Genomic DNA, 27955 nt, shown 5'->3' with positions numbered 1-27955 from the left:
AAAAAAAATAAATAAACTGGAATTTCATCATTAAATTAGAAAAAAAAATTATTTTGATGATTGGATTGTTAGAAACAAAAATAAATTCTTAAACATTCAGTTCTAATTGCTAGATATAAACGTTTGATAAGATTCACTGAGAGTCATTCTAAAAGAGTGCTTCACATCAAATTATTGTCCAGATAACCTGAAGGGTTGTAACTTCAGCCAATGATTAATTCAATCTATACCTCATTCAGTTTGGAGATTCTAGACTTTTTCCTTTCTATAAGCTTCAGAAGTGACATTGTTAAGGCAAGAAAGATAGCCCTGGCTTGTCAGCTACCAAAAGAAAAAAACATTTCTGGCATAAGAAAATCCCCTCAAGGGCAATCAATGTTTGTGTCTTCCCATCATTCCTGAATAATGAATATTTTACAAAGAGGAAATAAAACAACACAAGCATCAACTTGTTGAAAACCACAGTACAATGCAAGCATCAACATGTTGAAAATTGGAATGTTGAAATCACAATAGTTCCAAGAAAGGAGAGAGACAGAGAGAGAACACACATACAAAAACGCTATACATCTTAATATGCTATAGAAAAAGGGAATAGAAACATACAAAGATAATATGCTTAAAAACTTATGTATAGGTATAGATATATTTATGTATATATTTATTATCTGTCTAATATTAGACAATTATTCATTAATATGTATTTTTTTACAGATTGAAAAGCAAGATTTAAAAAAATGATCAATAAATAAAAGAAAATAAAAACGTTTCCCCATAAATAAAATTTCCCTCTACAAAAAAAAAAACAGAGTTAAGAAAAAAACAAAGAGATTAACACTTCCATATCGTATTTATATATATATATGTACATACACATACTGTACACAGTATTAAAAAAATGGATTTATTTTTATGCTGTATCGCATTTCAACACATAAATAATTATGCATAAAAGAATTTCTTTTTAACACAAGACTATGAAAACCTTCAAGTGACAAAAACGAAATGCATAAACATACACACGATTATTTCCTTTTTTAAAAAAAAATGGCTGGTTACTAAATAATACACAAAATATGAAAGTAAAAAAAAAACACTTTTTTTTTTTAATCCAATATATCTTCACATCTAGAAGAGACTAAGCAGAGAATATATCAAAAGACAGTTTTATCAATAAGGTATCATATATTATATAAATCACAATAAAATGCACTTGTCAGTACAAACACACATATGCAATCAAAGACTTTTCATTTGCAACGAATAGTAAAAAATAATTAAATTATTAACAAATAACGAACAAGCGATGAATGTTGATAAAGGGTACAAGAAAACTATGCAGATTCGATGATAAAGGTGTGTGTGTATGAGGGGGGGGGGGAATGAACAAAGGACCCAAAAAAGTTATAAAGATATGGATTTGAAAATAAAAAAAAAAAGATTTAAAAAAAATGAGAGTTAATTTTCATTGGTTAAAGTAACAATATCTACTGTATAGAGTAATAGTAGTCGTTGCTCAGAGAAACCATTTGTTGACACTTAGACAACACGTGACAACAGACAAAATAAAACCGTAGAGAAAAAGACTTAAGTTTAAACAAACTATAACTCTGACTATGGCAGGTCAATGTAAAAACATGGTCTTCAGTGTGTGTGTGGTGGGGGGGGGGGAATAATGTTTATCAATGCTTGTTTATCGATATTTGTTTTTTACCCAGAAAGAAATATTTTGTGATGCCACTTCCTCACTATTTGGAATTTAAAAAGATTTAATCCACAGCTAACTTTTTTTCTCATGATTCAAGCAAACAACTGCCCCCAGATTTTGTCCACCTCAGACCCTATTCAAATACAAAGCACAATCAATTTGTTGGTAGGGCAGAGAACTGAAGGAGAACATCATGTTTTTTTTTTGAAAAAAGACTGAAAGGAGCCAAAAGATAAGAACAAAAAAATCTTGCTAAATGAAGGGAACAGAACAAAAAAAATATGATACAAGTTTTACAAGTACTCAACAATGATAGTTTTGCTATCGGGGGATCAACAGTACAAGGAATAAACAAGCACTTCTGATTTCTACCATTAGAGAGACATGCTTAAACAAAAGAACAAATAAATACTTATAATAATTATTGTATAATGTTCCGAATTAAAATTGCACACGATTCGAAGTGGGCTTCCAAGAGAACTGAAACGTCTCTGTTGAAATATGATAATGAAAATGGATTTGATCATACCTAGAACAGTCAGGGGCAATAACCAGTAAAATTCATGGTAGTATAATATTTAAATAATGATGATATTTATACAAGCACAATGAACAAGCCATTAAAGTTGTAGAGATAGACTGAAACAAAATACGGTAAAGAATTAAAAACTGACTGATCAAATGACAGAAATCATTGTTATAAAGATTTAATACTAAGGTTATGAAAGTTAATCTTGACCAAATCAAAGTCACAGATACATCCCCCATTGGCAATGCAATAAGAAGAAAAGGGAAATTCCATACCATAACATTCTAACCATCCCATATCTGATAGGGAAGTGTTTCCCAAACTGTGTTCCACGAAACTATTGTTTTCTGCGAGGCCTTATTAGGTGTAACACCAACTACTGGAATAAATAGCTAGTATGCCTCCTTGTGAATTAATCTCTATGTGAAAAATAAGGGAAAATGTTCAGTTAAATACTCAGAATGTGCGAAGTGTTCTGTCAAGGAAAAAGATTGGGGAAAACTGAGATTGTGTAAGTATGGCATAAAAACAGTACCATTGAAGTACATGAAAATAACTCAATATATAGATCTATAAGCCTATAGCGTTTCAGTTGCTTACATTACATTTTGAACATTTTCATTCCTATTTCTTTCCTCTTGAAATTAAAATATTTGGAAAAAATGTGTATAATGGCTTCACATACCTAAAGGTTAGGTCCATCTTATTGGCTAGCATTGTTAGATTAGCTGCTACTTGAGTTAGGACTTTCATTTTATTTGTTTATATGTTTTGGACATTCTAATCCTACTACTGGACACCAGGAGATGGACTTTGAGCTCTGGACCATCATGATGGCAGTCAAAAGTGCATATAGGCTACCACATGTCCAGATGGACATTGGATGGGAAATTTGACCGAACATCCTAACATAATAACCATCTTAATAAAGTTCCTCTTTCAGACTTTGCAATCTATAGGGCAGATGATATATTAAAGTCATCTTTTCTTTGGCTAACGAACAGGAGGGCATCGTGGCACAGCAAAACGACCAACCGCCTTTACTTTCTCCAACTAGAGTCAGGTACCCTTAGAGATGGGTGGACTCAAAGACCATCCAAATCCCAGTCTTCTCTGAGTTTTGAACCCAGGACCCCAGGTTTGAAAGCCAAACGCTTAACCACTCAGCCACCACACCCCCCCCCCCCCCCCAATCCCAAGAACCATCTTTCCTAGGCAGTAAATTATGTTTAAGCATGACGTGAAAATCATTAAGACTAGATTTCTTAAAGTTCAAATAGCTTTTACTGGATTTAAAGTCACACTTGAATTCTTTAGCAACCATAACCTGCATTAATAGCATATTGAATACATTTTTAAAAAATAAATATTTTTAACACTTTGAGCCTGTTTGCCAGATATAGGCCTATCAGTCCATATGTAAAAAAAAAGCCATGCCATTTCAGCCCGGTTCGACACACCTTACCTTAGACTGACAGTCCAGTGGAGCTCATGGGAATAGGGAATTAAAGGCAGGGAACTGAGGGTCCAAAGGGTTAATAATTGTAATAATTTTCTTTTATTGATACACGACAAAAAAATATGAAGTGAAAAAAAACAAAACAATGCAGTCAACCTCAGTTCTGTTAGTATTTTGGTTCTCAAGCAAATATTTATTTAGAATTAAACCTAACTTGATAAAGAAAACTGCAAAAAGAAGTTATCACTAAAACTGAGATGAAAATTGTAGAGAATTCAAAGAAGAATCTTTGCAAATTTGAGGCACACTTTGAACAAAATTAAAATACATTAACAGCACTTAATGATAATCTGAAAAAAAATTACAAAAAGTGTATTTAAACAAGATTTTCTAGATTGTAAAGTATGATAAGGCCTGAAAGCATATGTGCTGGAAAATATAAGGATATATCATCTTAAATGTTCTGAGATTTCACTGTATGTAGGCCTACTTCTATTTTTCTTTGGCAGTCTGCAAAAGAGCTTACAGCTCAGCAGCAAAAATCTGGCTAGAAGAAGAAGAATATTTTCTGAGATTTCATTGTATGTACTTGAAAAGTTTTGTCTTGGGTAAATAAAAATTTGTTTAGAAAAGCTAAAAAATTCTGGATTTCTGTTTACACAAACAAAACAAAAATGGGATTTCCATTCTTAATTTAAGCCATGAGCAAATACTATAAACAACTTCAAAAATATTTTGTTTCAATCTAAATAAGTAAAAATGCTTCTCTGTGGAAATAGCATTTTTAACTACCCCCACTTTTTCAAGTTAAATTTTTCATAGCCTAGCCTTAGTGATAAACTGATTTAATTTATACGATTCGGATGTTCCTTCAGAAGTCAATGAAGGTTATTACATCCTAGCCCAAACCTCCTGCAAGGTGGCTGGGGATGGTGGTAGGAAGAATTTGAACTCAGGACAATTGAAAAGACAGTCCACAAAGCATACCAAATTTGTAACTGAAAACATGTGATTTCTTAAGGTTTAAGTCAGGTAAATTATTAAAAAAAATCAACAGAGAAGAAAAATACAAATGCATTATGGGAGAAAGAGTTACGAAAGAAAAACAGGTAGAGAAAGAGCAATTTTAAAAACGCTAGTGCCCTTCATACACTAACAATGCTCAATAATGCTTGAAACTGAAATATCAATGAGTGTTTCTTTTAGAAACACTTTAATATTGCTCTTACTCATTGTGTTCTCAGCTACATCTTATTGCACACATTGCCATGACATTGATCTTAACACAAAAAAAAATAATTAAAAAATTGCAAATGAAATATTGAAAATACAAGAGAGCCTTTTACAAAGTAAATTAAATATTATGGATTTGTATTGAAGTTGAAAATAAAAGTTAACCAATTGCTTTGAATCCAAATATAAAACTGGAGTACAAATCTGACAAATGTTATAAAAGTAATATAGTTATTATCAGCTAAAACATAAATCAAACTCGTATTTACATGTGATCATGGAGCTTAAAAAGTATTTGTATAAATTTTGATAAAGAGTTTTTATCTTGATATAAGCCTCAATAAGTGGAGTTAACATTCATTCTCTACTGACAAATGCTGAAACAAGAATAAGAGTAAGGGTTAACAAATACAATTTCCAGAACTTCATTATATTTTATGATTATCACATTTTGTCTTTCACTGCCATCTTCAACTGAAGTGTGTATTTGTTTTACATGTTTAGGAACTTCCAACCGAGTTGAAGATTATCAACCACCTGAGGGATGGTGCAGGATGGTGCAGGATGGCAGCATTCAGGGTTTGAGTCTGGGACCATTGTGACAACAATCCAGAGCGCATGCTACATGACCAGGCAGCCATCCTGTATGGTGTTATATGCACTCTGGACTGCCTTAGTGCCTGTTTGAATATAAAAAAACATTAAGGTTGACTAAGCAAGTTGTGTTAAAATCCTATCCCCTTCCTAACTCATTGAATTTATGTCACAGGTAGAAGGGAAAGAAGAATCTTTGTGTTTCATTTATAAAGTCAATTGAATGAAGTGACTGATGGACAAAGTTCAACTTTATGGGGTAAGGTGGTAATTAAAGCACTGGGCTACCCAAACATTTGTCTCAAGTTTGAGAGGCTGGTAACTTTAGGTGGCCATTCAGACTTTGAAAACAAAAAGGAAAAAAAAACTCACTCTAAATATATCAAAACAGTTTGTAGTTTAAAATTATGTTCAAAATACAAAATTTTTTAGTTTAACAGTGTAATTCATATTCTCATGTAACAAACGCACCAATATATAAATATAAGCTTACACCAAATAAAAAAACAACAAGGCAATATCACATACAAGAGATAAATACAATCATTTTTTTTATCTTTCAGTATACAAAAACAATAATTAAAGAGAATAAGTTTATAAACTTAGGCTAGTTTAAAATTATCCGTTGAGTTTTTAAAAATATTTCTTTAAAATACATTTCTCTCACAAATAAGATTTAAAACTTTGGCTTATTTAAAATTATCAATTGAGTTTTAAAAAATACATTTCTTTCGTAGAATAAGATTTTAATCTTTGGCTAGATTAAAATTATCAGTAGAATTGTTGTTTTTTTTTACTATTTCTTACAGAAAAATAAAAAAATAAAATTGATGAAACTTATGATCTTAGAATACAAAGTCTTGTGTCAGAGTCTATAGCTTGAGGTATTCAGATTTACAGCTCATAGAGTCAAAATACTTATTTTTAGATTTTCAGTTCTTAAATAAACACATGGTCACATCCCTTCCATATTAATCTTCCCCTCACAAACAATTCAATGTATTATTTGTTAACTAATTGAATGTAAAATATATGCAAGTTTACACTGAGCTAGTATCTAAAAATGTTACGTATGCAAACTTAAATATTTGAATTTCTGACAAAAATAGAAGTAAAATAATCTCCCAAGTTGTTTTTGTTTTCCCTAGTGAGTTACAATTTAAAATTTAAAAAAACAAAACAAAAGAAAACCCCAGATATTTTGATTTCTAATACCTACACATTAAAATAACCTTTTTTTATTATTATTATTGGTTTTGTTGAAATATCTTTACACCATTAAACTTTATTTTTTTTGTCAATAGCTGCTTGATTTGTTTAACACTAAGCCTAAACAACGGGAAGCATTTGTTTGTAATTATTGCCATTATTTGCAACAAGGAGGCTACATATACTCTTGTCATACATCAATAATTTCCAGTTTTTAAAATAAAAACAAAACAAAAAGATTTGCAAGTTTATGAACAGAATCAAACACAAGTAGAGGAAAAAAAAGCTAAAAAAAAATAATTGTATAGCGATCTACATATTTCATATATATATATAAATATATATTATTAAAATTATTACATAATTTATATCTTTATTATTCCAATAAATATTGAAATGTATAGTTAAAAAATATATAATACATATAACCTAACAAAAAAAATCATGCAGCTTATAAAATTTAATATTATGCAATACACAAACATTTTATTGAAACAATTGCATCTAAATTTGTAAAAAAAAAAAAAAAAAATAGAAATGAAAATATAAAAGAAATGGATGCAAAATGCTTGACATCTTTGATTTTCATTAAATAATGCTACAACAGAATATCTTGAATATTGACTTCAGAGGTTTAGGGTTAATTATCCTTCCCTTACCTCACATTGTATCATGATTATGTCCACGTTTTCTAAATATAGGGGAGAGACGCCCTTCCTACCCAAATAGCAATAACTATATTGTTCTTAATTAAAATGTTAATAGTTTTGCTAGTAAAAAAAAATGCATACTTTAAAGTGTAAGGAGTTGGGAAACACTTTTTTGGAGAACTAAAATTAGCTTTTTAAAAAATAAAAACAAAAAACAAAAAAAAAAACAGTTCTATGCAACCTTTTTTTTTTTTTCATTGATAAAAGGCATAAAAAGTATCGCAACAATATTTAAAAATAATAAACCATGTCTTCATAAATTTGTAAGAAAAGAAAACAAAAATAAACATAACCAGCCCAGCCGGTTGCAAGAAGAAAGATAACCGTCATATTAGAACATAGTATATCTACAAACATCGATGATATTACATATAAAGTCGTTGGTATATCAAACAGCACAGAATGATGTCAAGAAATGTTCATCTGATTTCTACAAGAGCTGTTGGGGGTATTCGTGCATTTTTCTCATCGAAGGCTAGAAGACTGCTGCCATAGAAACAGGGGACTGCACTATAGGAATTTCTTTACCTCCTGGAAACTGGGGTGGCAGAAAGTACTGGAAAAGAGAGAGAGAGATGAAAATAATGTATGTCACTAAATACAATTTTAATCTATATGGTTTTAATAATAATACTGGCAATGTATTTGATTCAGAAGATTAAGGATGAGTGACATGTATCACATGACTACGCAAGCCCAGTTGTGACCAGCATATTTTCACATCTGAATATCTTCTAAAACTGCTTTTTCTTTTTGAACTATCAAAATTAGCCTTATAGTTTGCATTCTTTTAGATTCTGAATTAAAAAAATTAGCCCTTTAATAGTTTGCATTCTTTTAGATTCTGAACTAAATAAATTAGCCTCTTTAATAGTTTGCATTCTTTTAGATTCTGAATTTAAAAATTAGCCTCTTTAATAGTTTGCATTCTTTTAGATTCTGAATTAAACAAATTTGTATTCTTTTAGATTTTTTAACAGTTTAGTCCATCTTACTACAGGTTACAAATTGGTTCGTTATGAGTATGTTCTATGCTCTTTGAAAGGTTAGACTTTTACAAACAGCAGGTTTTATATAGTAGTACTGCAGATTAATATACTACCAAATACAACATTGTTTCTCTGTTATATATTGTCTTTATGAGAACCTCGACTGAAGCGACAACATACATTTAAGAATCAAGAAAAGCTATTGCAGATGACAAATACAAGTGACAAAAAAAAAAGATTAAAAAATATACCCTGGTAAATAATGGCTTAGCCTGCTTCCGATGTGACAAAATATTTGGGTCACACCTGGGTTTGCAATAGGATTTACAATACAACTTTTTTCTTCAAGAAAAAAATGCAATAATTTTGCCACCTGCAACTTTAAAAGAATGTTGCATTTTTTTAAATCGCAGACCAAACAAACATTTAGAAAGGATTTTTAAATAGTTTTTTGCACATTGTGCAAGGAAGGATGACAAGACAAAGATTCAACAATTTAACTTACAACTTCCCCCATCTTGTTCTTAGCATACTCAATCCTGATGCCGCCACGATCTGATGAAAGTAAGACGAATCCTTGGAGCCTTGTCATTGCCTCTTGTGCCTGCCTGACATCCTGAAATTTATTGCAAAGATCCTATTAGCAAAGAATGTGAATCAGATGCTATAATTTGCATTAGGTTGCTTCATGACTAATAAAACAAGCAAAATATTTAAAAAATCATTAAAAAAAAAAAAAAGAAAGCTTATCTAAGGGGAAGAACTCTGCACAAGTTATTTCCCTTATTCAATATCAAGCACAACAATTAATAACCAGTAATTGACTAATTGGTTAAATTTTTTCTTTAAATTGATTCATGTCTTATCTAAGCCAATGAATAATTGTGCAAAGTTTCAACTTGATCTGAGTTGAGACAGAGTTGATAGACATCTTTGTATAAATAATAAACGATTACAAGGCAGATTATATACCTGAAACTCTACAAAAGCGACTGGTGAACCACCTTTGTTGTGCATTCTGAGTCGAACAAACCCCTGAAAGCTGGGATAGGATACAAAAAAATTATGTTAATTGGCTTATATGTTATTACCTGCAGGCACATAACATCAACATCATAATAATCCATGCGATGGGACATTTTGTATGTGAAAGGATATGGTGTAACTTTGATATTTATGTTAGACTTATAATTAGTTGGTTTCATGTAGTGGTGGTCCAACAACATAACATTTCAGCTCTCTGGACTTAATTTTTTCACCCTTAAAGTTAGCAATCAAGAAAATTACATCAGTAGGTGAACCTGGAGAACTATTAAAAGGGCTTCCAGTACATTTACATTTGCTTCCAAGCCCTCTTGTTGGTGTAAGAAAAGCTGTGGCAGTGGTGGTGCTAAGTAGAAATAAAAAGCTCCTTGAAATGCAAGTGGGATCTTAGAAGGAAGAGGCAAGGACTTAATATTCCTCAAAGTTGTAGTCCAGTGTTTCCCAAACTTTTTTCTTAAGGTAACACTTCTCTCATTCTGAGTATTTAGCAGAACACTTTGCTTATGTTTTAGAGAGATTGATTGATCTGGTAGCATACTAGTTAATTATTTCAGTAGTTTGTGGAACACTAGGGTTCCGAGGAACACACTTTGGGAAACACTGTTAATGTAATCAATTAAAGCAGTTATTGGGAGTCTTTTAGACACTGGATGAAGAGGTTTTTCTTCAGTAAAAAAAAAAAAAGAGAATGGTATTAGTGCCCCCTTCAGACCATTCAATCTATGGGGGCAGAAGATGTAAAGCTCAACTGCCTTTACTTCCCCAATGTCTATCAGGCTACCATTAGAGTAGACAAAAGAATGCCCTAAAATACCAATATTCAAAATCCCATAGACTTCACCAGGATTTGAGCTTCAGAACCTTAGGTTCACAAGTCAAGCACTTTACCACTCAGCCCCCAGGTTTTTCTATAGTTCATGGAAATATTTCTAATCGCTAAGAATGAATTGTATCCCTCTAATTTCTTACCGACAGCAAAGAAATGAAACTTCTTGAGAAAATAATATACATCAATAATCTTTCTATTACTGGTTTTAAATGAACTGTGACTACTTGACTACTAAAAAGACAAGTAAACGTATCATGTTTGACTGACCTGCTAAATAAATCTTTGAGTTCCTGTTCCGAACTGAACTGACCCAAATTGGCAACAAATAATGTAGAACATGGCGAGGCAAGTGAAAGACCTGTGGTCGTAGAGGTGGGTATACAGGTTGGAATCTGAGAAAACAAACAAGAAAACTAAAGTAGAAGTACATCATCTTATTCAACAATGAAAAAAAAAAAGCAATTGCTGAATGGTTTTAAAGTTCCCCTTTCAGATCTTGAAATCTATAGGATAGGTCTGATGATGTAAAGGTGATCTGTTTCTGTGGCCAGCATAACGACCAACCGTCTTTACTTTTGCCCAACTATTGTAAGTACACATTAAGATTGGGTGGACTCAGAGGCGCCCTAAATATCCCAAAATTCAAAATCCCAGTCTTCATGAGATTCGAACCCAGGAAACCTGGTTCAGAAGCCAAGTATTTTTCACTCAGCCATTGTGCATCTTAAATTTTTTTTTTAAGATTAGCTATCAAGTAAGAAATGGTCTTATAGTCTTAGCAGAGACATAGTCTTAGTCATAATTTTTAGAAAGTATAGATGCTTAGGTTTCCAAAAAACATGATTCGATACACTCTTTTACCCACTTCAAACTATTAACAAGATTAAGAAAGTTAATAAACCAAAATCAAAAAAGTATAATAAGACTATTTTTAATAAGTATAAGGACAAATGAATACCACAAGGCAACCATAAAAACTGTATCATTTATAGAGTGATAAATACAATAATAAAAGTTCAGCAGTTAGTCTGGCCTTGATTTGTTGAAAGAACTGTATTAAAAATAAATTGTGTAACACTAGAAATAGTAGATTAATATATCACGACATGCATGAGTACAGAGCAAATCAGCCATTTATATAACAATCCTATTTAATTTGTCAATAGCATATAAGGGTAAGTGAGGTTTAAAGGTTATGTCAATAGCTTGTTAAACTGTACAGGACAGATTATATATTTATCAATTCAAAAATATTCTTACACTGAGAAGATCTCTTAATAAAATTCCTGCATTTATTTTTGTTAAATTTAAAGAGATCTACTTTAAATATTCCCACTAGATAGACATTAACATTTAAGATCTCTATTAGTAATTCTGTATAGTTTCTAGATTTCAAACTTTATCAAATTCAAATGGCATATGAATATAGTCTCTAGATTATCAGATAAATTCATCAACTGAAAATAAATTATTAATAAGTATATGTTTTTTTTTATAATGAAGTTAAGCACGAATTAGAATCTAATCATTTCTTGTAGGTAGGTTTAGAGTTAGATGTCTAGAGAAGATGATGTATAGATGTCTTCTTTTTTTAAGTAACGTCTGTATTATATAAGATAAGATATGCAAAGGCTATACCATTAATCTTTAATTATATTAATTAAATAGCAGTTAACATAATTCAGAAGACGGAGGACCCTACTTCTACAGTAAAGCTTATAGCCTAATAACTCAATGATGTCAATAAATAGAACAATAACTAACAGTTAATGCGGCATTTTCAGGAGAGGAAGTAGGTGAACAGTACATGACCTGTTGAAGAAAGAAAGAAACACAATATAGAATACAAAACTGGCCTATTTAAAATAAGCGATATTGCTAAAAACACAAACACACAACAATAAGTTTGTCACAAAGTCATAAGTCTTGTATCGCACTAGTCATTTTCAGAAGCTCCTTCTAAAATGAAGACATCCCAGCCAAATCTCAAGCAGGATAAATGGGATAGGAGCTCTTGACTATCATAATGACAATGCAAAGCACAGAGATAATAGTTCATGTGTAAAACTGTCAAACCCTTTTAAAATTATCAAAAAACAATTAGTTATCCCCACCCCCCACCCCCCACCCCAACACAACAACATCAAACTTTAAACAATGAATCTATTTTATGGGATGAACTTATGACTTTGTGTTATTTAATTTGGTGTTAAATTTATTTTAACTCGATCTAAATAGCAAAAACAAAAAATACATTGAAACAAAGTACACCATCCTATACTTATCAGGAGTTGAAGGCAATCTGAAAGATTATGGCCAGTAGGCCTAATTATACTATTTATTCTACGACAAGAAGTCACAAAATAATTGATGCTTGTACAATGAGATGGGAAAAGCATCTAAAACATACATCACTTATTTTATTATTTTTTAGCATTCATTTTATTCAAACGTACACTAAAAGGGGTTTAATTCTTCAAACCTTCCAGAGAAATCACTTCCCATTCATTTGGTCATGAATGTTAAGTTGCAATTGATTGAGCCTGATTGAGACTTTTCTTTTACAGGGAAGGATTTACAAACATTTTAACATTACAAAAGTCTAGACACTTCTATTGTTAATATTTTTTTTTGCAATAATTTTTTTCCATTTTATGAATCTTGATTACAATAGTGCCAGAAATTGACTATTAGCTCATTGTTATAAAAAAAAAATGAAATAATAAAATAATTTTGTCAGCGACAGTAAAATTATTATAATCCCTAAAAAAATAATAATATATGAGAAATTAGTCATCTCATTTTAATCACCACATAGCCACAAATTTCTGAGTTTTCTGATCGACTTCTCTACCAAACAATAGGATCTTCATATATAATATTAAAAATAAAGAAAATATAGATTAGGTAAGTTTGTTTAATATTCATGTTAATGTGAAATATGTGATGTGCTAATCTCTAAACACATATATATAATATACAATCAAAGCAAACATAAGTGATGCATTAAACACTGAACTATATACAGTATATAGCATATAATTGATGCTCATTGTTAAATCTACAGAAGAGTCATTTGACTCGTGTCACGATTATAAATGACAGCTTCTGAAGTGAGAAGTAAATACAAGGTAAAGTTGAGAAATCATTTCCACACATGACAGAACAGAAAAAGATATTAATTGTTCTGGAAGCTTCAAATAGAGGGACAAGGTAAAATTTGCCCTTGTGGAGTGTCACCAGAGAATGCTGATCATCCCCTACAAAGATGCATACTAAACTAAAAGGCACGAAGACTCTAGCCCAAAAAGAAGAAAAATTATGTGGAGAGCTGCGTGCAGAGTCGGCCTTAGCAGAGCGCGGGGCACTTGGCGAATGTCATATGCGGGGCCCTGAGTCACACGGGAAGACTATATATATCGCACTATGTCACGCTAACGGAATCGTCCGTCTCTAACGATGAAGGCCTTATTTTTGTTACAAAACATTCTACCTAAGTACTATACTGTACTATATTGACCTATGAACTCTGAATATATCAAAGTGTTCTCCACCTTCTGGATCTGATACGTCCACAAAACGCTCTGTAAAAGAGATCTGCTCTTTGTGGCTAACATCAAGCGTGCAGTCAAGGATGACGGGAAAATAAGCTCGTATTGACTCCTATATCCGAGGTACTGGTTGTGAGCCTTGGCGTTCTTAATTTGCCGAAGATGTTCTTTCTGCATGGTTGGGTCGAATTCGTTAAGCTTATCAATCAAGCCTAATAACTGACCGTTTCACTGTTCTCCTACGAAATGCGCTGTCTTTTTTTTTTTTTTTTGGCAGAATTCTGAACGATCGCTAGAATTCTTGCTAAGACTGTGCGTCAATGCAGTTTTTCTTTTCTAATTTGTTGTACTATCAAGTTATTCATTGTGTTACCATTCGACATTCTCAGAGCTTAATCCAACCACGCTGACACATACTTATAAGTATGGATGGTTGCAGTGGTTATTTACTTTCGCATATCCGACTTTCTAATGAAAACACAGGTTTTCACACGGACACCCGGTGTATATGCACAGTAGCCTATTGGGGAAGAAATGAAACGTCATCGTCAAACTTTCTGGATGCTGATTGGCTGTAATAACTTTAGGAGCTAGGCCACAGTACAAAATAAGGAATCCTTCCAAACAACGTCGTCCCTTTGTTTTCTATGGTGAACTAAAGTAACAGTTAAGTCTATACGTACACATTCGTTTTATACATTAATGCGACATAACAGTACTGTGTGACATAACAGTACTGTGTGACATAACAGTACTGTGCGACATAACAGTACTGTGTGACGCTTTATTTACGAAATAGACTCTTTTGATTGGTTGCTTCCGGCTACGACTTTTATTTTTTATGCCACTGTTAAACAGTGATAGCCGCTTGGAATGTACAGGTCATGGGATACTGTCTTTACCGAAACTGAACGGTATTTTCGAAACCAAAAATGTCATGTTAAGAGCTTCCATGGTAATTCAATATAATTGGTATCATATAGATGCCAGGAAATATTGAGCAACAAGTCCAGTTTATGAGAACTGGTCTGGTTTTCGAACCTGACGGTGACAAGGGAATCTCCTATCGCGGTTTCCCCACTTGCCACCCCCTAAGGCCGCTACTGGCTGCGTGATCTGGGTACCGTTGCAAAGTTAATCTGAGCCAACCAACATAAAGATGAGAACACAGAAGAAGAATGCACCAAATACTAATTATTTTCTAACAAACTTTCATTTCCACACATTATTGAACGCATGTATCCAGGGATGGATTTTTGTGGAGGCCCCCACAATTTTTTTGAAAGCTTTAATAAAGATCCAATTATGAATAAAAATACTTAGATCTGAAAAGCATGCTTTATTTTAGAAGAAAGAAACAGAGTTCTTGTACATTTAATCTCATTTTTCTTTTAAATTTTAATTTCAAGTGTATATTTTTTTAGTTTTTGGAGGGTAGGGCCCTTGGTAGAAGGTCCTAAATCAAGGGCTGTATTTACTTTTCCAAGCATGCTACAAGCAAACACTTCTAAATAACAACATTTTTGCCAGCCATAAAAAGGAGAAAAAAATGTTAGTTAAAAAATAAAGTAGTTTCTGACCCCTCAAAAGTCTGATATATTTTTACCTCTTTTGTGGAGGCCCCTTTCTTGTGGAGCGCCCGGTGCTGTAGCCGCGCCTGCCCTTTCTTAAATCTGGCACTGCATGCGTCTATTCCTAGAAATGCCTTAACACTGATTCAGCTATTTTTTATTTTAAGAAAAGGAAAAAAAAAAAGATACTTACAGGACTAGACGTCATACATGGATGATGCCAGGAGTATGTAAGTGTAGGCTAAAAAAAAATAGATAAATATATGTAAAGGTTTATTATGCTGAGCCCTGATCAGAATATTTCTTAACTAGTAAATCTCTATATAAATTAATTTACAAGTCAGTCAAAGATTTACAGAAGGCTCATTGTTTCAAATATCAAGTACAAATATGTAAAGTTTTCAGTTAATGTTTATTTTTGTAAAGCTAGTGAGGAATAATTAGATTATGTAATCGGATGACCAAAGGTTGTCCTTTTGTTAAAACTTATGTAAATTATTGTTAATTGATTAAATTGAAATGTATAAAATGTTCACTTTATATTACTGTTCAATTACTGTTTGCTATTACTGAATGATTTAACAACTCTTAAGTTTCTTAACATATCCTACTCATTGGACCTGTATATCATTGACTTTTTAACATACAGGGTAATAAATAACATTTTAAAACATAGTAATTTTTTTTTTTGGTTTCTTTTCAAAGAAATAAATTTGATCACATGAAAAAATTTGACTAGAGACAAGAGATAATAATAAAAAAAAAGTAAGTACCATTTTGAAGTAATTTCCATTGGACAAACTCCAGTCATCCTATTAAAATGTAGTGAATGACAGAAAAAATATAGATATACATTGTCGGTATTAAGGTTCATACAAGATTGACGTTAAAAATACATAGAGATACAGATTGTATGACCAGAAAGAAAAGAACATAAAGTGAACGAGGTCTATTCTACACGTTTCAACATAGTAGATGAAAATTGGTGGGAGATATACAAAGGATATATAGATCTAGATCTACATGTAACTAGTCTAGATCCATTTAACTACAAGCTACACAAATTAATAGAATAAAAACTTCTTTCCGCTTTAAAAGATTCTTTAAAAAAAATAAATAAATAAATATAGGTGTTACTGGTGCTAATCTAACTAGAATCTTCAATCTAGATAGATCTTACTATAGATAGTCTTTATTTTTATATAATAGTCCTAGATTTTATAATCTACCTACACCTAGATATAGTCTCTAGATCTTACTTTTGAGTTACACAATCATTGTTTTTTCGTATTAATTTTATTTAATTAATTTATTAGATTTAGGCATTTTAGTTTATTTACTTATTATATAAATAAAGATATATAGATCTAGATGCTAGGACAAATTTGTACAAACGCTCCTTCTTTCCTAGTGCTAGATCTAAGTCTAAGTCTAAGAGCATGGGATGGGTTGCCCGAATCAGCCAGGAAAACCAAAGACTTGGCAGAATTAAGTAGGCCAAATTGATTAGCATGCAAGACTAGACTAGCCTAGGAAAACGCGTAGGACGTTTCTTTTCGGATAAATGTTAAAAAAGTCTAGATCTGGATCTAGAAATTTACTTTGTAGATCTAGATATATCTAGGCCTAAATTTCAAATTCAATGGAAATTTGGAAGTGAATGAAATTAAACAAACAAATCTTCTATTTATAAGAGTACAGTACTTTTCGGGAAAAAGTATCGCTTTTTTCCCCTTTTTAAATTAACTGATATCTTGATCATTTTAGATCTAGATAGATCTTGTAACCTAATTTGAAATTTCTAAGGTGAGGCTACCTTCTTTGTTATGCTCAACACTCATGGATGTGAGTACTAACAGGTCAGTTGGAAACTACTTCTTATATAATTAAAAAAAAAAAAAATCCACCCGAGATGACTAGATTAAATCAATGCAAAAAACACAAGCTTTTTTTTCCTCACATGTAGACTATAGGCCTAATATATAATGAAAGAAGAGATTTTGATCAGTGTTTACATTCCCCTTTTCATATTTAAATTACAGCACGGTAAATAAACGTCTACCTATTTCTTTTCTTTCAAGTTTTGTTGTTGTTGTTGTTAAGTGCTATGTGGAAAAAAAAAAGGTGAATAAGCGGTGAAATGGGGAAAGCATAGCTATAGGCGACTACAAAACAAATCTATTGTGCCAAAGCCTAAAAGATAATTACATTTATTTTATTCTTGACAGGGAAAGGGCTAACTGAACAGGCTTACGAAATCTAATTTGTATGACGAGAATAGCTAAACATCTACACAAAATAACTTGTGTAGATTGTTTCTTTAGAACATTGTATCATGGAACTATACTAAAGGAACGCCGACTTCGAGTTTGTTTTTTTTTTGTTTTTTTTTTTTTACAAAACCTCATAGAAAAAACAGGTTCTTTGCGCATGTTCTCGCGCATCCTGCAATGCCTACAAAATAAAATGATGGAGACAAAGAAGGATTTTACGCCTCGAACGCGCTTTTTATAAACAGATCGATACAAACTTTTCAAATGTTTCAAATCTATTTTCAGATATACAAGTCGATGGTCTGAACTGGTTTTAATTTCTATCGAAGACATACCTACATACACAGTTACATACGTACTAGAATTTAGACATAGTCTAGAATCCTAGTCCTTACTAGATTCTATTCTTTCATTTTAGAAATCAATGTGTTAGAAACTTATCGCAAAAATGTTTTGGCATGATTAAAAATTACCCGTGTCATTGAATAAACGAAACATTAGCGCTAAGCTTAACCAAATGTAGGCCATTATAGGACGAAACATAAACAATCAATTAATTTTGTATTCAATATTTTATTTTTACATGAATAAAAAATAATGACGATTTCTTTTGTCGGAATCCGGACTTTGCGGAACAAAAATAAAAGTGCCAATGAGGAACGGCGTAACATGTGAGGTTTTTTTTTTATGTTTTATCGAGACGGTTCCGCTTAATGCAGAACGATAGGCTCATCTGCAAGTAGCACATCAAACTGCACCATATCTAGTAGAAAAAAACCAACGTTGGAATCCATGAGAACATATATTTTTGAGTAGGATGATGAAAAATTAAAAAAAAAATTGTGATGATCTTTTACTCTAAAAAAAAATATATCTACCATTACAGCTCGACTGAAAATGGGTGAAGTTTTTAAAAATCAGTTTATAAAGAATTTAAAAAAAAAACATTTTCTAATCAACACAGGTAAATCGCGCGCGTTCGAGACGTAAAATCCTTATTTGTCTCTGTAATTTTTTTCTAACTACAGTGCAGGGTGGAGGCGCGGTGGCCGAGCGGTAAAGCGCTTGACTCCTGAACCGAAGGTACCGGGTTCGAATCCCGGTGAAGACTGGGATTTTCATTTCGGGCGCCTCTGAGTCCACCCAGCTCTAAATGGGTACCTGACATTAGTTGGGGAAAAGTAAAGGCGGTTGGTCGTTGTGCTGGCCACATGACACCCTCGTTAACCGTGGGCCACAGAAACAGATGACCTTTACATCATCTGCCCTATAGACCACAAGGTCTGAAAGGGGAACTTTACTTTTACTTCTTTACAGTGCCGGGTGCGCAGAAAGGACGCGCAAAGGCCTGTTTTGAAGTCAGCGTTCCTTTAGAATAGTTCCATGTTTATATATAGATGAAATTTAGTTTTTGACATAAAAACCTAACCTGCCTGTTGAGGGTGTAGATTTATAAATGTTCATGCTAATAAATACATTATTAACTATAGAAAAGCGAACGTACGTTCAAGCGTGTAGACCTATTATTCGAGTTTATATTATTTAAACAGCCTACACAAATCTGTCCTATTTTTGTTTTATTGATGTGTTTTTATTTTATAAAGATGATTGTTAGTTTTTATTTAGTGTTAACTTAACATGCACCGTGAGTAGCACTACTGAAAGCATATACCATACATAGTTAATTAAGCTAGAAAGAAAATACACTGATTAATATTACAACTAGGGTGCATGATTATAATACTTTTGACGAAACCACAGAAAGACAACTAATCGAAGCCACAGACCTATATAACTATATCAATATAACATATATATATAATTCGATATAGAGTGTATAGATCTATATTATATAGGTCTGTGGACGAAACAAAGTTGGTGATAAGATTTTTTTAAAAATGTTGGTGCCAACTGCAAAGTTTAAAAAAAAAAGTTGAACCTAATAATAATAATAATAAAATGCTGGTGGAATGGGGGAGAATTGTTTAAAGTAACATACATGATAAAAGTAGACAAGGAACATACCGGGCTAGCTAACATAGGAGCAGAGACTAGCGTCGGCTGTCCAACTGTAGGAACACTCGCAGCTACTGGATTGGGGGGTGGACCTATAATCGTTGTAGGCTGAACCTGATTGGTTGAAGAAAACAACAGAGAGGGGGCTGTCTTAGCATACAATTACCATTTGCCAGCCCAGAAACAGTGATTATTAGATGTACTAATATTCACCACTTTTTATTTTAATAGAAAAAAAAAATAAGGTCCACCTTTAAAAAGAACAATTTAATATTAATGTTTTCGATTATTGTATAACAATAAACAAAGCGTGTACATTAGGTAAATACGAAGATAATACTATATAAACAAACACAGCCAAGAGATGCTTAAAAGTGCGAGATAACTATTATTGAAAAAATCTTTCAGTATTCAGATAATTTTTTTTTCGAGAGAGAGAGAGAGAGAAAGAGAGAGAGAGAGAGAAAGAAAGAGAGAGAGAGAGAGAAAAGATAAAAACTGGATAAAACTAGAAAGATGGAGCTAAGACAAAAAAAATGTTCAAAAAAAAAAAAAAAAGACTGTAAAAAAATAAATTACGCTGGTCCCTCGTTTTAACATTCTTGTCTTCCCTACATCTCATGTTTCTTTGTTTCTTTGTTTTTTTTTTAACCATTCCACGACAACTGCAAAGCCCAACTTTAAAGTATTTCTTTGTTTGTTGTTTTTTTTAACTCTCTCCAATTGACTAGCGAATACACTTGTTGTTGCGACTAAGGATAACTATGTTTGGTAAATGAGAAAGAACGCGATCTTTTTCGGCTATTGGTAGTTTATTGTAGTGACTGTCACAGTTATTAGTTCCAGGCAAAAACCCTGTCCAAAATTGAACCTAGTCCTTCACTATTTATGTACGGTGCGCATGGTATGGAACGGAAGATGAAGAAGATAAAGGTGGGATTAACTCTTTCTCTCAGTAATTATTTACCACATTCCGGTGGAATCAACGCTGGTATCGTCAGTTAGGAGAGAAAGAGTTAAAGATGACTGTCTGAACTTATATATTATATCTTGACTGGAAACCGGAAATAAATTCTTATCCGCGATTGATCGATTCACAGACCTATACATATATAGATTTTTATGTACGTAAACTCTTTTTTTCAGGCTCTAAGGGGAGTCGCCCCAATCAATCTTTTCTGTCCTAGAAAAGTAATGATCTTTAGTGTTCAAAGTTTAGAAATAATGCAAAATCATTTCTCGGATATTCACGCAAATATATGAAACAAAGCCATTTCCTGTTTGTTTCCATTGAGATAATGTTTCAAAAATCCTAGATGGAAATAATTCATGTTGATTTAAATCATCTTATGTACATTTAAATAGATTGATTACATAGATCTTTCTAGATTATGTATCTAAAAATTGCAAAATAATAATTATGAGACGAGAGTACTCATTTTTGATTTTCAATTACTAGATCTAGATCTAAAAATTAAATTGTATGTTACATAGGTTAGGGTTGCAAAAAAAACTTTACTTCTTTTAACTACTTTACAAAACAACGCCTTGATCCAACATTCTATAAAAAATTTTCACGACATTTTTTGTAATGTTAACAAATCTCCATGTCCAGTCTAGATAAAGTATATACAAGTCCGAGCGTTATCTCTGTGTTTATTTCGTCATGGGATCTTATCTTATCTTATATGATACAGACGTTACTTCAAAAAAAAAGTAAAATGGAAAGAATATCCCCTCCGAATGCTTTAGGGATTGGAGCCACGAACATGGCTGAAGTGTGGCGAAGAAGATTAAATATTGGGGACTGGGAACGAAAATTGGACCTATATTAGTCAATGATTAAATTTAGCTCGTATGTCTGTTTTATACGTCAAATTAGACGGGCCGGCTTTACAAGTGTGCAAATGCGGAATGACGCGAAATGTGAGGGGGGGGGGGGTTGAACACATATATATTTTTTTTAAATGGCCAAATCTCTGAGCATGAGGTCTTAAATCTACAGTCTACGTCCTCAACTCGCAAAACTTACGATCATAACGCAACGACAACGGCGAGGCGATTCAAATCAGAGATTTGTAACAATTTTGGATGATAAATCTGATGCCACAGATCAATTAGATAAAAGTGTATATTCTTTTTAGTAAATTTCCAAGAATAGTCGACTAAAGCCGGTAGATTTTTTAAAATAAATCTAAATTTTATATTAAGACACACAAAATAATTTACAAAATGCGAAGAAGAGAAAAAGGTTATTGCTATAAGTAACCAATCTAAAAAAATAATTTTTTCCCCATTAAAATGTAAAAAAAAACAAAAAAAAAACAAAATGCATTTTTTTTTGTTTGTTTTTTTAAAGATAAAAATGTAGATCTATGCTATACAGATGTACATTATTAAAATGCGAACGGTGTAGGATACTGTACTTGGATAGGTGGCAAACAAAATGGGTCAAAGTGTGTGCCGCTAGTCAAAGCATGTAGGAGTTAGTTGTGACGACATACAATAGTTAGACTAAACGTCTGTGCACAGTGCTTGTGATACCAAAGAAATACTTCTAAACAATTCAAAGAAGAAAATAGTGTTGACGTATACAAAATAATTGAAAGCGTTTCCAAAAAAACATCGTGAAGTACGGCAACCCGCGATGGTCATATTACAGATTAAATCCTTACATAAACTACATTATCAAGAATTGCATCGAATTTACATTTTTTTTTTTTTTAGATTGATTGTATTTGTTTTCATATACATTTTTAAGATAAACTAAATTTAGTTTTTTTTTTAATTTTCATGAATTTTTATTCCCAAATAAAAACAAAAACAAAACAAAATATCTAAAATGTTCAAGGGGAAACAATTATCACTGATCTCTAAATATATTATAAGCAAATAAACCCATCGATTAAAGCTGCAAATATTTTAATCAAATAATGTACTCTCTGAAGCAATGAAAAGCTCAGCATATCAATTAAGAAGAATCCCATAACAAACCGCTTGACTGACGAAATGAAAGGCTGTATTCGAATTTTGATAGAAACTTTTTTTTTGAGCTATAGATGAGTGTACATGTTGTTTCTCAACTACTCAAGGCAGAAATAAAACCTCCCAAATAGAGTGTACTAAATAGTGAACTTCAATATGCATATTTTAGAAGATTTAAAATTATTATTTTTTTCAAATAGAGCCTCGAAATGCAATGTTTACAGTCCATACACATTTTTTAAAAAATCCATACATTTTTTAAATTAAAAGTCGTCAAAAAAAAAACACCCCCCCCCCTTATATTATATAGTAATAATGCAACATTTGACATGTTTCTGTTTTAAAAAATATTTTTTTGTATAAATCTATAAGGATTTGGTCCTGTGCATACAATTTATTTTAGAAACGCGTGAAGACATTACTTTGAAATAAAAAAAACAACAACAATTGAAAACTTTGGTTTCATGTAAAGTCGATCTACTTTATAGTGTATTTTAAACGAAATGATAGATAGTAATAAGATTTGATCTTTATTTAAACTGTTAATGATACGATAGCAATACGTAGAGCATCAATATTTGTTGACCAGTAAAGTGACCATCGCAGGTATGACCGATGGAACATCCAAGAAGGCACTGCCACATTCATTGAATAATAAATATTTAAATAAAAAAAAACAGATATAAAAAAAGATATAAATAATTTCGTACATTACGCATTGGAGGCGGGGCAAAGATAGGGCTGACCCGCATCGGAATCTATCCCAGGTGAAAAAAAAAAGAATAATATGGAAACACATTCGGGTTAGTGATTGAAAAGAAGAATGAAGAATGAAAAAAAAAAACTACAATTTATGAATGAGAACATTGAACGGTTTGTGAATGGTGCAAGTTAGCAAAACAGAAATAATAATAATAATAATAATAAAATAAAAATAAAATAAACAAAAAATAGAAACCTTAATTAAAAAAAAAAGAATATAGATAAATTAAAATTGTGAGGGTTAATGAACAAACGAAACCAAATAGAAGTTAAAAATGGCTTCAACAAAAAATGAAAGTTGCTTGTGAAGGGAGTTCTTATAGTAAGAGTTTGGGTCAGGGTGAACTGCTTATATAAATACCACTCGAGTCATTAGTGGAAGCGTTTTCTTATTCAAGTACATCTTGATATAATTCGTGACAAGAAAAAAAAAGAATGTGACCAAACTCTACTTTAATTCACTAAGAGCAAGACTTAATACGAATAAGTAAAGTACTAGACTGTACTTTTATTTACTTTTTTTTTAAAGCTCTACACATAATACTAGAATAGTATGATTGAAGACATTTAACTAAAAAATAATAAATCTTAGATCTATAGGAATTTGTGTGTGTCAGTGCTCGAACAAAGTTAACTAAAATGTTTTTTTCTATTTTTTCTTCATTTAAATAACTTTCTGCCTGCCCGAGGCGTTCAAAATCTCCACAACATCCTCGATTTTTAGTCCGACACATTTCGACTACTTTCTGTTATTTGTATGTAGTTCAACGTGCATTTCATACAAGTTCTTTTTTAGTACAAGAAAACGAAGATAATAGAAAGAAACAACAGAAGACTTAAAACAAAAAGAATCCAGTTCATTCACTATCAACTGAAACAATACACTATATTGACTATGATGATTTTTCTTAGAGCTATTTAAAATTTAGATTATCACACACATGATTCAGCAAGTTTCACAAATATAGTTAGGTGCATATTAATATGTTGGATTACACAAACATCCACCTCTAAAAATGGTTAGTAAAGGCTGCATATTGTTACGTATTTCTGAATCTTCTGGCTAAATGTATTAGTAGGCACACAAATAAAAACACTGCAAAGAACTTGACGACTAAACTTTCAGTTTCATATAACTTTAATGACTATTAACTCTAACAATTCGTTACTGTAACATGTAGCGTAGAAGACTGTACAATATCTGTCAGTTTACAGTTAGCTATACTTCGTTGCAATTCATCTCTTCACTTCGTTGCAATTCCTCTCTTCTCAACTTTCCTCGAGCCGTATTCCACAGAACAGACCAACGACACACTTCCCAGTGTCGCTCCAGGTCTCCCAAAGCTGAACCAAGTCGTACTCAAGTCTACCGAATCAGAGCCGCACACGTCTTACATCGACTGTATCGACTGTAACAGCTCAAGTCCACTGTAGTTCGCTGTATAGACTTTAACGACAGTAGTCCACTCCAGTTAACTCTACCCTAGTTAACTTGCATCGAGTCGTACACATTTCTCTTCCACAGAGCCGCACACGTCTTACATAGTCTGTATCGACTGTAACGGCTCACTCACGACTCCATACGACTGACTTTCACATTAACTTTCTGGCTTATATAGAGTCCCTAATCGCTTCTCCAAAGTTGCACAAACACTCCTAGTATTCTCTGGAATAACATGTCAGGAAACGTCACATCCTGTCTTTATTTATACACGTAGATTCCAGAAAACACTCGCTGCAGTGTCATCAAGTCGGGGTCACACGTAGTGACCTTTATCTGTCACTGTTCATTAGTAACTGTCCCCCTACTTAGATCTGTTCGTCCCCTGGAACAACACGTGTGGACACGTCACATCCTGTCTTTGTTTGTACATGTAGATTCCAGGGAACACTAGCTGCTGTGTCATCTCGCCGGGGTCATACGTTGACCTCTACCTATCACTGTTCATTTGTAACATTGCCCCCTTCTTAGATCTGTTCGTCCCGAACAGATTCTACTTCATCACGATACTGATGAAATCGATCGACGATCAAGTAGGAAGCTTTGGTGGTTGCCCCCTTCTCAGAGATGTTCTTTCAATCTGGCAGTTGTCCATTTTCTTTCCATAGAAGAATGGGAGCCAAATCCTCATTTTTCAGCAGTTCCTCACAAATGTTTTCATCAATCTTGGTATGGAAACATCGACCTTCAGATGACGACATTGGGCACTCTTGTCGAGAAAATTCATCAGCATTCTAACGAGTTCGTGCTTCACTGGCTGAGTTTTACATTTTCAAGCATCTTTTTACAGATCTTCTTCAGAGATAACTATGTTCATCACAGTACAGCAATATTCACATGCTCTTCTTATAAACAACAGCAACTGACTTGGGTTTGTACGATGTTGGGTTGATCTTCTTGTACAGTTCTGTCACAGATGGTTACTCACTACAGTTCTGACATCTTAAACTACTTCTTTTCTGTCCTTCTTGCTTCTGACTTAATTAGCGTTCTTCTAAAACCTCTGTTATACTTCATCAACCTATTCTCATAAGGAATGTTCTTAGATTATTCTTTAGTGGCTTCACACTTTCAACTGATTCGTAAGGCTTTCTTCTTTGGTTTATGGTTTCGGACAGAATCTTTCTAAAAACATGGGCTGTGGAGTTTCATCAGTGCAGGTGGGGGTCTATCAGTGGGAGAAGTGGTGGGCTTGTTTTCGAACAACATGGGCTATGGAGTTTCATAAATGCAGGTGGGGGTCTATCAGTGGGAGAAGGGGTGGGTTTGTATCTTGATCTTGTTGGAGCCATCCACGTTGCACTCTGCATATGTCGCTTTCTCCGCCTCCTCAATTTGATATTTCTTTGGTTGCGTTGATGTCGTTGTCGTTGTCTTGCTTTCCTGTCGATCAATGCTGATGGCAGCGACTTAGCACATAGGAAGGCATTGTATTTCATAGCTGTAGTCATCAAGACTGTTGATCTAACAAGTTGCTTCAGCATTATTCTTCGATGGGTGCTTTGCGAATGAGCTGCAAGTCCACTTGAAGGCAAGTTGTCAAACACGTGATCACCTTCATCCGAGTCTAGAGGACTCGGCTGTGGGGCAGGTTGATAACATTCAACGTGCAAAGGTCCATCAACTTCAGCATCAGATTCTATTGTGTTTCCTTGACTTTCACCAAGGCTTCTCGCGCTGATCTTGACAGCTGGACATGCTTCTGTTAAGTCCAGACCTTGCTGGTGTATTTCTTGGCATTCACAGTCTTCTTGTAAAGCTACGTACGTACAGTTCTTGTCAAACACGTGGGTGCAATAATCAAGCTTCGAGTTCCTCTCGTAGACACTGGCAGATAGACAGAAGTCTTTAAGGCCCACAGCAACAGGCTTGGACGCAGACCCAACGTTGTCTTGATCTGTTTGGCTGGTTGAGGTACTCATATCAGGTTTATCTGTAGCTAAAGCTTCGGTCAAACTATAGGTCTCTTCTATTGTTTCTTCAGCGGTCTCATTCTGCTTCTCGTTGAAATAGTAACAGCTACCGTCTCTTTTCATTTCTTGTGGGCCACATTCGTTTGGTTTACTATCACAGTCACAGACAGCACAACCATAACCAGCATCTTTATCGTAATTGTCTGTATCGCCACATTCTAGGTTGGACAATTGTTCGCCGTTCATCAGTGGTGTAGCTCTTTCATCTGTCGACTCAATCTGATAATGTTGGGTGTTCAGCAGCTTGTTAATCATGATTCTAGTTTGATGTTTTATCGTATCTGTTTGTTCTTCTGTCTTGTTGGGCGTGGTAGCTATTTGTTCATTTTCATTCATGGCTTTGATCAAATGGTTAAATGAAGAAAATCGAGTGTTGATTTCTGATTCTATCTCCTTAATGCTCTCTTTCACCGAGTTCATTTTGTATTGCAAAGTTCTCAGGAGCTCCGTCATATTAGGTTTGATTTCAAATTGGCAGGTGTCCGGGTTCTCATCTTCCTCCAACAGGGCTTGTCTGAGACGTGCTGTTAGCGTTTCCTTATTTCCGTTAAGCCGTAGACCTCTTTCTCGAAGCTCTTGTCTAAGTTCTTTCATGTCAAGTTCATTAAGAAGTTTGATGGAACACATTCTAGCCAGAAAGATCCCACTTCTGACACCAGTTGTTACGTATTTCTGAATCTTCTGGCTAAATGTATTAGTAGGCACACAAATAAAAACACTGCAAAGAACTTGACGACTAAACTTTCAGTTTCATATAACTTTAATGACTATTAACTCTAACAATTCGTTACTGTAACATGTAGCGTAGAAGACTGTACAATATCTGTCAGTTTACAGTTAGCTATACTTCGTTGCAATTCATCTCTTCACTTCGTTGCAATTCCTCTCTTCTCAACTTTCCTCGAGCCGTATTCCACAGAACAGACCAACGACACACTTCCCAGTGTCGCTCCAGGTCTCCCAAAGCTGAACCAAGTCGTACTCAAGTCTACCGAATCAGAGCCGCACACGTCTTACAT

General features: G+C 33.1%; 1 protein-coding gene across 23 annotated transcripts in view; it reads right to left on the bottom strand.

The window, feature by feature from the left end:
• Nucleotide 1: 1 nt before the first annotated feature.
• LOC106079313 (protein couch potato-like) overlaps nt 2-27955 on the bottom strand; it is a 324431-nt gene continuing 296477 nt past the window's right edge. For 10 of the 23 annotated variants that reach the window (XM_056016890.1, XM_056016891.1, XM_056016889.1 and 7 more), the window contains 9 exons: nt 23411-23458; nt 19725-19829; nt 16200-16238; nt 15620-15667; nt 12069-12116; nt 10572-10696; nt 9404-9473; nt 8937-9047; nt 2-7998 (listed from right to left, as the gene is read on the bottom strand). In XM_056016890.1, the coding sequence (XP_055872865.1) occupies nt 7918-7998; nt 8937-9047; nt 9404-9473; nt 10572-10696; nt 12069-12116; nt 15620-15667; nt 16200-16238; nt 19725-19829; nt 23411-23458 (675 nt within the window). In that variant the 3' untranslated portion in view covers nt 2-7917. The remainder of the gene's footprint in view (nt 7999-8936; nt 9048-9403; nt 9474-10571; nt 10697-12068; nt 12117-15619; nt 15668-16199; nt 16239-19724; nt 19830-23410; nt 23459-27955) is intronic. The other 13 variants (XM_056016899.1, XM_056016896.1, XM_056016898.1 and 10 more) reach the window with 13 other exon arrangements.

The sequence above is a fragment of the Biomphalaria glabrata genome, chromosome 18 (assembly GCF_947242115.1).
Source record: "Biomphalaria glabrata chromosome 18, xgBioGlab47.1, whole genome shotgun sequence".
NCBI classification, from domain to species: Eukaryota; Metazoa; Mollusca; class Gastropoda; family Planorbidae; genus Biomphalaria; species Biomphalaria glabrata.
The sequence above is the reverse complement of the archived record's forward strand: the minus strand, read 5'-3'. Positions and strand labels throughout refer to the sequence as shown.